General features: G+C 43.4%; 1 protein-coding gene across 3 annotated transcripts in view; it reads left to right on the forward strand.

Moving 5' to 3' along the window:
- The first annotated feature begins 2,849 nt into the window (after positions 1 to 2,849).
- ZSWIM8 (zinc finger SWIM-type containing 8) overlaps positions 2,850 to 12,340 on the forward strand; it is an 83,165-nt gene continuing 73,674 nt past the window's right edge. For all 3 annotated transcript variants that reach the window (XM_053304990.1, XM_053304991.1, XM_053304992.1), the window contains exon 1: positions 2,850 to 4,314. In XM_053304990.1, the coding sequence (XP_053160965.1) occupies positions 4,137 to 4,314 (178 nt within the window). In that variant the 5' untranslated portion in view covers positions 2,850 to 4,136. The remainder of the gene's footprint in view (positions 4,315 to 12,340) is intronic.

Below are 12,340 nucleotides of genomic sequence, written 5' to 3' on the forward strand. Positions count from 1 at the left end.
CCTTAGTAATAAAGCTTGCTTGACGTTTTCAAACTTATTCAGAGAATGTGCCATGTTCTTTTTCCTCCATGCTTTCCCTGCTGTAGCTGTGAGTGCCACTGTGTGGCACTAGGGCTTATGTGGAAGGGAAAGGCCACATGAGGACAGAGTCAGTAGGCTAGCTGCAGGGGAAATGATACCCCCTGCACACATGGTATAACTCAACCCAGTTCCTGGCGAGGAAGGAAGCCAAGGGGGTAGGCTTGGCTCCTGGGAGGCTGAGGGAGTCTCCTGCCTACCTGGCTGCACTGGCTTCTGTTGCTTGTTCTGGGTTCAGGAGTGACAGAATGACACTTTTTTAAACATCACGGGCATTGAAACATAATTAATTCAGGCTGTAGGACTACAGTATACCATGACTGCACTGTCTGACACTTTGCTGTCAAGTTACAGTCTGGTGGATGGGGAAGTGAGAGCAGGAAGTGTTTTGAGGGAGTGCCTGCTACCCCTTAGAGTCATCCCTGCTCTAAGCTCTATGGAATTTTGTCCCATTCCATACGGAACCTGGCTGGGAAGGAAGGGGTTAATAAAAACAAACTATTGAAAGCAGTTCAGGTCTAACATATTGTTCTTATGGTTTTTGACGTATCCCGCCATTTTTGCATCATCAGTTTCATTCATTATGGTCCCAAACACACTGCCCCACCAAATAGATACTGTATGTACCTCTCTCTTGTGCCTTTTAAAACATGGCATGTCCTCGACCACCTGAATTTGTTGTTGAAGCTTGTGGTGGTGATTATGATGAGCTACGCTTTCGTAGCCACAGTCACCCTTGCACAATATAGAGATCATAATTATAGTCTGTTTTTAGAAGTAGAAATTATAAAGAAACTTAAATTCTTTCTAATTACTTCATCTTCATTTGTTGAATATCTGCCTGCCATAAGGCATTTTAAAGCACAAGACAGACCGAAAGCACTAGCAAAAGGGGGAAATGAATACTTCTTCAGCTTATTTTGTTCTTTGGATGGAGGGCACAGGGGCACTGTTAGGCACGGACCTGGGGGCCCAGGTCTGTGTGCCCACTCTCCTAGAGGGCTTCTTGATTTTCCCCAAGAGAAAAGTGTCCATTTTATTTTTCCGGAATAGCTTGACCTACAGTTCTGAAATTTGGCACAGATGTAGGACAGGTTAGCAGGACTCTGTGTATTGATTATGAAACATATCAGTCAATCAATTGATTTTTAATGATTTGTTTTTTTCAAAGCTTTTTTTTAAAAAAAAAAGTCCTGTAAGTGGCTTGTTCCATGACAGAAAATCACAAAAACTTCTGGAACTGAAGGTCCCGCCCCCGACTATCATTCCACCCCCATATGAAGGAATCTACCCCTTTGCCTTCATAAAAAAGTGCAACATCTCTCCCCTTTACCCAACCCTTTACATTTCCAGAATGGTTGGGCTTAGAGTTCTGAAATTGGGCACACATGTCGTTCAAGATGGCAGGGCTGTGTGTATTTTCATTTCAGGGAAATTAGTCAATCCTGTTATTTTTAATGATTGCCAGGAAGAATGATTTAAAATAAAATAATTCTATAGTTGTATAGTTTGCTATTTGCTTTTATGCTATTATGACATATACCTTCCTCTCTTGTTCTTATGCTGGTCTAAGACAGCACTACAGAATTATTTCTATTTAGAGAGAACACACCTAGTGAAAGTGGAACTAATACATCTTAATAAACAAATAATTTGTAAAAAGTTGGTTTGTGATCCAAAAGGTCTGCATGAGAACATGTGAAGGAAGGGGCATGTAGTTTTAACCCCCACCCCGCCCAACGCACTGTATGTCCAAGTTGGTTTTGTGTTTGAACTCTGGAGCAAGAGACATGTGTTGTGACCCAGTTAGTTTGTGAATGGTCAAAAAGATGTGTGAATCCATTGGGGATTGCGTAGTCTTTTTGTTTTTGGCAAATGCACTCTGGCCCAGATCTGTGGGTTTGTGATGAAAGATCAAGATGTATAGGTCCTTTGGGGGCTGTGTAGTCTTTTTTTTCTCCCCGCAAATGCACTCTGGCCACGACCTGTGGATTTGTGGTGAGATGTATATATACAGAGAGGATGTTTATTTTGCGAGGGTGGTGGTGGTGGTGGTGGTGAAGCTCATTAGGTCCAGGGTCCGACTCCAAAACAACCGGGCTGCACCCCTGGGAGGGAGACATGGTTATTTCGCGTACTGTTACGAAAAGGGGGCATCAGTGTAGCTCTGTCTGCTCTTTTAGCACTGTTTTGAAAATTAATGCCTATATATTTTCACCACTGTTCTGCCCCACACAGATTTCGCACAGCTGCAGTCAGGTACCGGAAGTTTCTCTTGAGAACTATTAAGGCTTGTCTGCTTGATGACAGCTGTTAGCGCCACCGCCACCATAAACATAAACGTAGAAAAAGGCTAGAGTAACACATAGCCTATATCATAGTATTCCCGTTAAAAATGGACAGGCGCTATTGACCATTGTGGTTTTAAATACGCACGAGGTTTACCTAGTTGAACTCCAAAACTGTATCTCTCATAGCACAGGATATTCCAGTAAACTCTCCGTGGATATTTGCCCCTGCGTATAAAAACTCCGCTTTCGTTCCGACAGGTTGCTGGTGTCAAAGGACTAGGAGGCATTTTCGGTGTCTCTGGGGTGAAAACCCCGATCTGCTTGCATTGGAACTGAACAGCAAAAAGCCAATTCCATTTTGGACTGGAGGAGTGCCAAGAAGGACGGCCACTGTTTGTCACTCTCGTCGATTTCTGTCTCCCTGGATGCTGTGGCGGAAGCCGGAAGCTGCGCGATCGGAAGCGAGCTTCAGCTGGCGAAGGGGCGGGGGGGGGGCTGCCTCTCTTCGCCGTGGAAGCTGTGAGGGAGGGAGGTGCGCGCGCGGGGGGCCATTTTAGCACTCGTCCAGCGACGGGCGGTGGAAGGTATCGGCGTGCAAGGCCAGGCTGGGCCCCCTCCGGAAAGGTGGCAGAAGCCGAGCCGCCCCGTGCTGCTTTCTTCGCCCTTGCGGGGTCCGCCGCCATGCTGCCCCCGTGGAGGGATTCCAGTTGCCAGGCCTGAACGACGGACAAAAAAAGCCCTCCGGGGCGCTTCAGCTCTCGAAGTTCTGCTGCTTCCTCTCAAGCCCGCGGTGGGCACCGCAGTTGCCCTTCTCGTCCGGCGCCACCTGCGGCTGCTGCCACCCCATTGCCAAACCTCCCCCCCCCGCCCGTCTAGTTTCCCCTTTTAAAAAAACAAAACCAAACAAAATCTCCTGTTTAATCTTTTTGCCCTCGCTTCTTCCATTTTCTTGTGACCCTCCACGTACCCTGGGTTTCCTTACCGCCCCATTCCCTTTCTTTTGGGGGCATTGTCCCTGCTCCTCCCGCCATTGTGTCCGGTGTGTGTGTTTCGGTCTGTGTTTTTCTCTTTCCGCTCCTGTATATTCTCTTCCTTTGGGCCAAGCAGCAGCTTCTGTTACTTCCCCACCACCTCCTCCTCCCAGTACTTCTTATAAAGTTCCACTTCAGGGTTTCCTCTCTCGGATAACTGGACACTCTTTCAACGGAAGGATAAATGTTTTGTTCTTAATGCTCTGTACAGAGCTTTATCTTCCTTTTTTCTTGTATATGCCTGTCATCAACTTGGAGCAGCCCTAAGAGGAGGAATGGTTATGAATATATATTTATTATTTATATACACCTCGCCTCTAGTGTTCCTTGCTGAACAATGCAGCTGAAAAGGGACAAAGTGATTTCTTTGCTCATGTGCCATTCCCTCTGGGTTTCCTGCAGGTGAAAACCTCGAGTAGACTCCGCATGCTTGCTAATTATAGATGTCGGCGTACTAGCCAAGTCAGGGGGCAATTTGTGACTATACTTTCCCGCTTATTTCTTTTTAAGGAACCAAAGTTCACAGACTGATCCTCTCTGCAGTTTTTAAAGTCTTGAGAACTCTGTGTGTCAAATTCCTACTACTTCTCACACCATAGGCACTCATCTTTTTGTGACGCCCCCTCCCCATTGCATTGGAGCAGTTGAACTTGAAATACCAATAGAGGTTGTCCTGGAGTGGTGTGTTTGTCCCTCTGAGAAGGCCTGTCTTTTTCCTTCTGGTTTCTTGGATGTGATGGAACTCATGTTTGCAGAGTGGGAGGACGGGGAAAGATTTTCATTTGAAGACTCTGATCGTTTTGAGGAAGACTCGCTTTGTTCCTTCATTTCTGAAGCAGAGAGTCTATGCCAGAACTGGAGAGGATGGCGAAAGCAATCAGCGGGACCCAACTCCCCCACTGTCAAAATGAAAGGTGAGTGTTCAGCAAGTCTTTTAAATGGCTGGGCAATGGATTAGGTGGATTTATAACAGGGTTGCAAAAAGCAACCAGCCAAGTTACATTGCCAGTTAGGAAAAGGTGTGTGTTAGAATTGGAAAGATCAAAATGGAATTGGATCTGCAGTAATCGAGGTACAGTTGTTTCATGGGGCCAATTTGCCATGAACTTGGGCTGCACTCCCAATACACTCACTTGAAAGAAAGTTCAATAGAGATTACTATATCTTAAATTAGTGCTGCTGTTGTAGATTCTCTTCCTCCTGAAAATCTGTCCTTGGATTTTTTGAAGTAGTTATCTACTTCTTCTAGAGTGTTGTCAGTTTTTCTTTTTCAATTCTCTGTTGCTGTGTTCTTGTCCGAATCAGATGTGTAACAATAAGTACTTAACAGGATTTTTAAAAAATTACTTTGAATTAGAAAATACTTAATAGGAGTATATAGACATGTCAGTATGCAAAAGAGTCTAACCTAGCTCTGTGTTTAATCTCTGATTGAAGGGGATTATTCTTTGCTCTTGTGATAGTTATTCTATTATGGTCAAAGGTTAAGTTGGTTCCCAACCTGTTCAGGAACTGTTGAGACGTTGGGCAACTTGAAAATATTGCATGTTGAGCCACCCAGTGATCCACTCAATGAGGGTGCTTTACTCAGAGGAATGCCAACATATTAAGGGATATATTTTGTATAATATATAATTCCCATACAGACTGCTATTATTACTTCTGTTGCAATTACACTATCACAGTATTATGTATGAACATTACACAGAATGCATGTGCTAAATGGAAGCAAACTTCAACAGAAGAGTACATCTCAATAGCTAAATTATATTAGGAATACTCTCATTAAGCTTCTGAACATTGGTTAAGTATTTTGTCTGAGAGGTACATATCAGGCGGTATAGAAATATGATAAATAACATGTGAAGCCAAATGAATTGAGAAACGTTTGCAAATTGTTTCTTCATTTTCCTCTTCTTTGGGTTTAATGTCACACAAAATTGGATATATATTGAAGTATGAGGGCTAATTCACATGTTGCACTGTGGCAAATGTGTGTTTCACCCCACATATGTGAAGTAGAGAACCTCAGCTCCCTGGTATGTGCATCTGTATCGGTTACATGTTAAACACTCATATTATATATGCACATCACGTTTACATATAGATACATGTTACAAATATATTGTGCACAGTAACACTATGGAGAATTGGGTAGTGCGTGCATGTGTGGGAAAAATATTTATGAATCCATTCTGTTTTCTATAACTGATCTTGATGTCTCAGTATGGTGAAAGATCTACTAAAGTCATCTGTTCTCTTAACAGTATTCAAGCCCCTTAGCACTTGTTATCAGCATCTGACATTGTTCTTGTAATAAATAACATTTTTAAGTTGTAGAAGGTTGTGTATGTGATGTGGTTGCCACGTCAAAGCATTTTAAAAGAGGTTGTTGTTTTTTTGCACTGGGTATCGGTATGAAGCAAATTAATAGCTGAGATGTTGAGTAAGATCTTTCGCACAGATCGTAGTAATATTGTCTCACACTGCAAAATTTTCTAGTACCAGTGGCCCTCATTAATCGCAGGGGTTCTGTTCTCATCTATAGGTGTGAATGTGGAAACTTTGAATAACTACATTTTTAGTCAATGGGAATTGGGGGGTTAGGTTCTTAACAAAAGGGTGCCAAAAAGCAATGGGGGCAGAAATAAAAGGACAGTACCTTTATTCTCCAGCAACAGCCCCCCAAATCCTGAAAACAGTAAAATATTTATCCAAAATTTTAAAAAGAGCCGTGAAATGGCTCTCTGCTGGAAAATGGCGGCCAGAAATGACATTGGAAGTCATTTTCAGGTCATTTCTGTCCACCTTTGCCTATTTTTATGCCTGTGGATAATGCAACTGGTCTCTTAAGACGCAGTCATGGATATGCAAAACTGCAGATACAGAGTCTGCAGATAACAAAGACAACCTGCATATCTTGTAGCATGCATTGCATTACAGTTAGGGATGTGCACGGAACCACGGAGGCGCGGTCCGGCACTGAAGAGTATGGAGCTTTAAGGGTGTGTGTGGGGGGTAGTTCTTACCCCTCCCGCCACGTTTCCCCCTATGGCGCTCAACTTTGTAGCAAAGTTTTTGGGGCAGCAGTGTTCCTTCCTGCCGTCCCTGCCCCTGTCGTTGCCCGGCAAAAAGGGAAGTTGAGGGCACACATGCACCCATTGCGGCACGCACACGCCCGTCGCTGCCACCGCGCACACTACACAATCACACGTTGCATGTGCACGCAACGTGTGATGTGTGCGGTGCGTGCCGCAACGGGCGCATGCGTGCCCTCAACTTCCTTTTTTGCCGGGCAATGACAGGGGCACGGGCGGCAGGGAGGAATGCGGCCGCCCCAAAAACTTTGCTACAAAGTCGAGCACCGGAGGGGGAAAAGCGACAGGAGGGGTAAGTACTACTCCTCGCCCTAAAAGCTACATCCCCCCCCCCCGCCGACCCGGCCCCAATCCGGACTGGTTCGGAGGCCTCTACCATGGCCCCGGACCGGTCCGGTGCACATTCCTAATTACAGTATAAACTTATTGTTTGGAATGAGAAAACTGACTAATCTGTGGTTAACTCCTAGTTCGTGATTGGATAAACTTTCGGCCACAGAATGTAAATATACATTCTGTTTTTATTTTAATTAGTAGACATTGTTTTCAGAGATGGACCCTCATAATGGTATTGTGCATGGGGCCACACTCTTAATACTAGTAATGTGACACTCTTTATACTAATGTGAAGATTTTGGGTAAGAAAAACTCTGACATTTTCAAGGAAAATTGATTATCACTTTCCCCAACAACTTAGGAAAGAGATATTGGAAGCAGTGGTCGTGGGAAAATGTTCAGGAAACACTTCTTGTTAACAAGGATTTTCTGACTTTACACCTTTGTATCCCATTTTTCCTCTAAAGAATTGAAGGCAATATAAATGGGAATTATGCCATTAAACAAACTATCCATGATAATTGGGGAATTGTGCCATTGTAAGTTGGGCTGTGAGTGCGACTGGTCCAAGGTTATTGTAAGCTACATGATCAAGTGGAGAACTAAACCCAGGTCACTCTGGTCCAAGTCTGACACTCTGCTACACCTCACTGACTCTTGTATAGAAACATTTACTAAAAGTGTCATGGGTAGGGTAGTGCTTATGGGACTTGATGCAGCTGCAGGCCACAGGGAATTCCCAATAAGATGCAGCACCTTGTTAAGTGTACTGTGTTTGAAAACTCCATTCAATATATTATATATTGTTGAGAGACCCCTGAAGAGATAATGATAAGATCATTAAGTTTTTAGTTATGCATGTAAAGTTTCTAGAGCCTAGAGTCCTAGAATTCATTATAGGCTTTGCAGCCTTGAAGAGGGAGAACTCCTTGTGTGTTTGTCTGTGTGCGTGTGCTTTTTCTTCCCTAGCACCGAGACATAAACTTTCCAGAGCAGCTTAACTCCTCTTAGTGAATGCTGGCACTAGTTCAGAATTATATTTAACTTCCTTTGTTTCTCAGCACTGCATTATGGGGTTACAAAAACGGATAAGGAGTAAGATGGGGAAACAAGCTGGAAAGCTTGAATGAAAGCCTTTTGCTTTTTTAAAGGAATATTTGTGCCTTAGTTTTACATCATTTTCAAGGTAAAACAAATAGTAGAGGAATGGGATGCCTTAAAGCTACTCTTGATTTAGTTGTGTTATTCCTTATCTCCAGGACTTTGAGTGGAATGTACAAATATTACGGCACTCTCTAAAAAGATGTAGCTTTCTACTTCATTATTTGCTGGATATGGTTATGCATACTTAATAGAACAGGCATGAGATTTGTGCTGAAAAAGGGAAACTCCTTTTGGTTGGGTTGTATCCAGATAGAATTAGTTGTAACAAAGTTTCAGCGTGGGTCAAATGGGCCGTAACCCAAAGTTTGGCTTTAAAAAAGCCAAACCTGCCAACTTTATCCTGTGTGATATAACCCAAAGAATCCACTCTCAGGACCAAAAAAATTTAATGGCTTCTATGAGCATGCTGAATTGTATATACTGAAAATGTATTAATTGTTGAACTTGTTACACAGACGTGTGGGCCTTTAAAAAAACACCAAACCTGATATATTTTCAGCTTTTCTTTGCTACATTGGTGTAGAATACAATTGTCAATGAACTAAGACACAGTTTCCTTTTGTAAACAAAGATTGGCAGCAGAAGTAAAGATGTAGTTTACAGCAAAATGAGAGAAGGAAGTTGCATTCCACCAGCCATTCTGGGCTTAGCTCTGTTTGCCTTTTTAATTTTTGGTTAATTAATCTGCTAAGTTAATTGTTAGATTGTGTAACACTGTAAAAATATAATTTTGTGTTACTCACTTGATTTTGTCAGTTTACGAATACTTGTGGGGGACTTTAGTTATATCAGTCTCCTTACAAAACAGCAAGAACATTTAAGACCAAATTCAAGGAAATGTTTATAATTTGGAGGTTGGGAGATAACATTTGACAGTCATCCAATTCAAACCCCTCCACATGCATACCTGGTTCTCATACCTGATAGCTATTGAATATGGTAAACTGAATAATCAGAAAGATTTCATTTGAAATCTCAGCTCCCTATAGGTCTGCTAGATGGCCCTAGTCAAAACCCAGATGATAACCTTGCTTATCTGTACAATGGGAATATCATTGGCCAAATTTATAGGGCTGTTAAGAGAAAAGTTGTGATAAGAATATTTTCTGCATTAGATTCTGTGTTTAGGACAGCACCCTTGTTTTGAGTCCAGTTGAGAATACATATTTCCAGCATTCTTTGGAGGGTTATGTTGAGTAACCTCAGTGTGCATATGGCAGATCTCCAGTTGGTGACTTCGGCCATCTTTCATTCCTCTAAACTTTGCTTGTTGAATGCAGGGTAATAGTGTTCATTTTGTGTTATGACTTTAGGGTCCCCAAACCTTTGAGGAGACACTCTTGTCCTCGATCTCCAAGGGAAGAGATTTCAGCCTAGAAAAGGAGTGTCACTTTTCTCCCTTGCATTCCATATTTGTGTACTTGGAGAATATCTCCAGTACTAGAAAATTACAGCTTAATTTAGTATCTTCATTGTAGTGAATCCTAGTAGCCTAGTTTAGTTTTTTTTTTTTTTAAGTCTTCTCTCTGTTACTTGCTGTGGTTGAGATCCCCAGAATAATGGTCAAGATGCAGGAAGACATCCCCAACCTTTGCTGGCTTTAGAAGAGAAACTTTTCTTATTCACCTCTGTAGAATGTTAGTTAGGTGTTTGTCGTACTGGGGGAATGAGGGGATATCTTTTGAACAGTTTAAGAAACATCATTACCCTGAGAGAGAAGCCCTCCTTTCCTCTGTCTTCCCTATTGCAGTTAATAACTAATATTTCATACCATAGATAGCCTTTGGTCATGCATGTGAGCCTTTAACAGCTCAGTACTGTGCGTGCTGATGAGTCTTACTGTGTTCAGTGACACTTACTCCCAAATAAGTGTACATAGGACTGTGACTATAATGTTGTCCTTTTAAATCCTGGGTGGGTTTACTTTTGTTTCTCATAGATTCAATAGAAGAATTAGTACTACAGTTTATGATTTACAGTTTAAGAGGAACATTCACAATCTTCATACATTATTTAAATAATATGATGTTTTCAAACAGTCTGAAAATAACATTCTTCTGGTGAGCAATGGGGTAAAAAAATGTAGTCTAGCTAGGTAGCTAGAGTGAATCCCTGAAGACACAATAAATAGGGATAGTGCACAAAAACAGTGCATGAAATGGATTTTACATCTTGTTTTGAGCTTGAAACAAAATGCAGATGCCCGAAACGTTTCATTGAAACAGCGGGTAACCCGGTTTTCCCGGCTGCTGGGTGAAGACATCTCACGTGGGTTATCCTCTCTGTACGCTCCAGAGGCAGGACATACAACTAGGCAGGGCTTTTAAAAGGCGAAAGAGGATGGCCCCTCTCAGTTCAGTTTGTCCTGCTTTGCTCCAGAGAAGGTCGTTTGCTCTTCAGCTGCCAGCTTCTAGCCTCCTAGCCTTTGCCTTCCTTTTCTACCCTTCTTTCCTTCTGCGGGGTTTTCCCCCTTGTTTGTCATCTTCATCCTCCTCTGTGAACCCCTTCCTCTGTTCTCTCCCTCTACTGCTCCTTACCTCATGGAGCCAAAGAGAACTGGCATTATTTAAGTATGTAGTACACTGCTCTGGGCTCCTTGGAGGAAGAGCAGGATATAAAATGTAACCCCCCGCAAAAAAACCTTGGGACTGCTGTGGCCTGCGCCAGAGCCTGACCTAGGGCAAAGTTCCTCCACTATCCAGAAGAGGTCCGTGGAGGACCAGGTAGCCTTGGTGACTTGTGCAAACAAGCGCTTCTGCCCGTTGTCTCCTCCTGAGCTTCAGGAAGAGCCCAGCATCATCGTCTTGGAGGAAGACACAACAGCCCCTGTGAGGCTGAACGCTCTCTTTCAGCTTGCGAATCCCTGCTGCCACCCCCGCGGGTCCGAACGGACGGGACTAGGCACGACTGCCTGTTCGTTCCTTCTCCGAAATGCATCAGCCTTCAACTGCTGCCTGCAACCTTCATCTGCCAGCGCAGCCTTCAGCATGGGGGTGCGTTCCATCTGCTGGTCCTGCCACCTCTTCTCCCATCCCTGCTTCTGTCTACAGACAGCGGAGCCCTGCAAACTCCACTGCTGCCACTGCCTGCCCCCTCGGAGGAGGGCACTTCAGGCACCACTTCACCGCCCTCGACGCCTGCACCCAGGAGATTAGTGAGTCCATGGCCGGCCGGTCCTCCTTTCCCTGGTCTTCCCACTCTGCCCATAGGGCCCAACCTGCCACCTTCCACTCTGGCAGTCCCTGTCCTTCCTGCTTTGAGAAAATGGTTCATCTAAATCAAGGGTTGCCAACATTGGCTCCCCAGATGCTATTGGACTACAATTCCCATTATGCCCAGCCATTTTGGGCATATTCTTTCAGGCATTTTGGCTAGGGATGCTGGGAGTTGTAATCCAACTCCCAAGTGGGGAGAGACCCAAAAGTTGGGAATCACTGATCTGACTCTACTCAACTAAGAAACCCAATGCTTCTGAGCATTGAAGATATTAGGGAGTCTTTGATCAAAAGTGAAAGAGACAGGTAGTGCTGAGGTAAAAAGAAAAAGGGTAGAAGAATGAAGGTTGAATGTGCATTGAAAAGGTGAAGGGAATCTTACAGATGGTATTTATTTATTTGTTTGTTTGTTTTGTTCGATTTGTATACCGCCCTTCCAAATTGGCTCAGGGCAGTTTACAACAAAGTAAAAACAATTAAAATCAGTTAACAGTTAAAATCAAAACTATAAAAACAAAATAAAACCAATTAAAATTATTCAACAGCTGAAAACCCCTGGAGAACCAGGACAACCATTTAAAACAATTTTTCAGTCATTAAAAACCCTGGAAGGCCAGGCCAAACACATAGGTTTTAAGGGCTCTCTTGAAGGACAGTCATGATCTTGAATTACGGATTACTGCAGGGAGTGCATTCCACAGCCCAGGAGCAGCTACAGAGAAGGTCCGCCTCTGAGTCGCCACCAGATGAACCGGTGGTAACTGGAGACAGACCTCCTCAGTTGACCTTAATGTGCAGTGGGGATCATGTAGAAGAAGGCGCTCTCTAAGATAACTCGGACCTAAGCCTGACTGCTAACTGGGCAAAGAGGCACCTTTTACCGTGGTGATTCTCTTTATTTAGCAGGGGGAGAGTAACTGGCCCTATCCACCCCCAGCACAGTACTTCCAGTGACTGTTGCTGGTGTCTATCTTATGTTTCGCTTTAGAATGTGAGCCCTTTGGGGACAGGGAGCCATCTTATTTATTTATTGTTTCTCTTTGTAAACCGCCCTGAGCTATTTTTGGAAGGGCGGTATAGAAATCTTAATAATAATAATAATAATAATAATAATGATAAGCTGTTCA

This window comes from Hemicordylus capensis, chromosome 3 (assembly GCF_027244095.1).
Source record: "Hemicordylus capensis ecotype Gifberg chromosome 3, rHemCap1.1.pri, whole genome shotgun sequence".
Taxonomy (NCBI): domain Eukaryota; kingdom Metazoa; phylum Chordata; class Lepidosauria; order Squamata; family Cordylidae; genus Hemicordylus; species Hemicordylus capensis.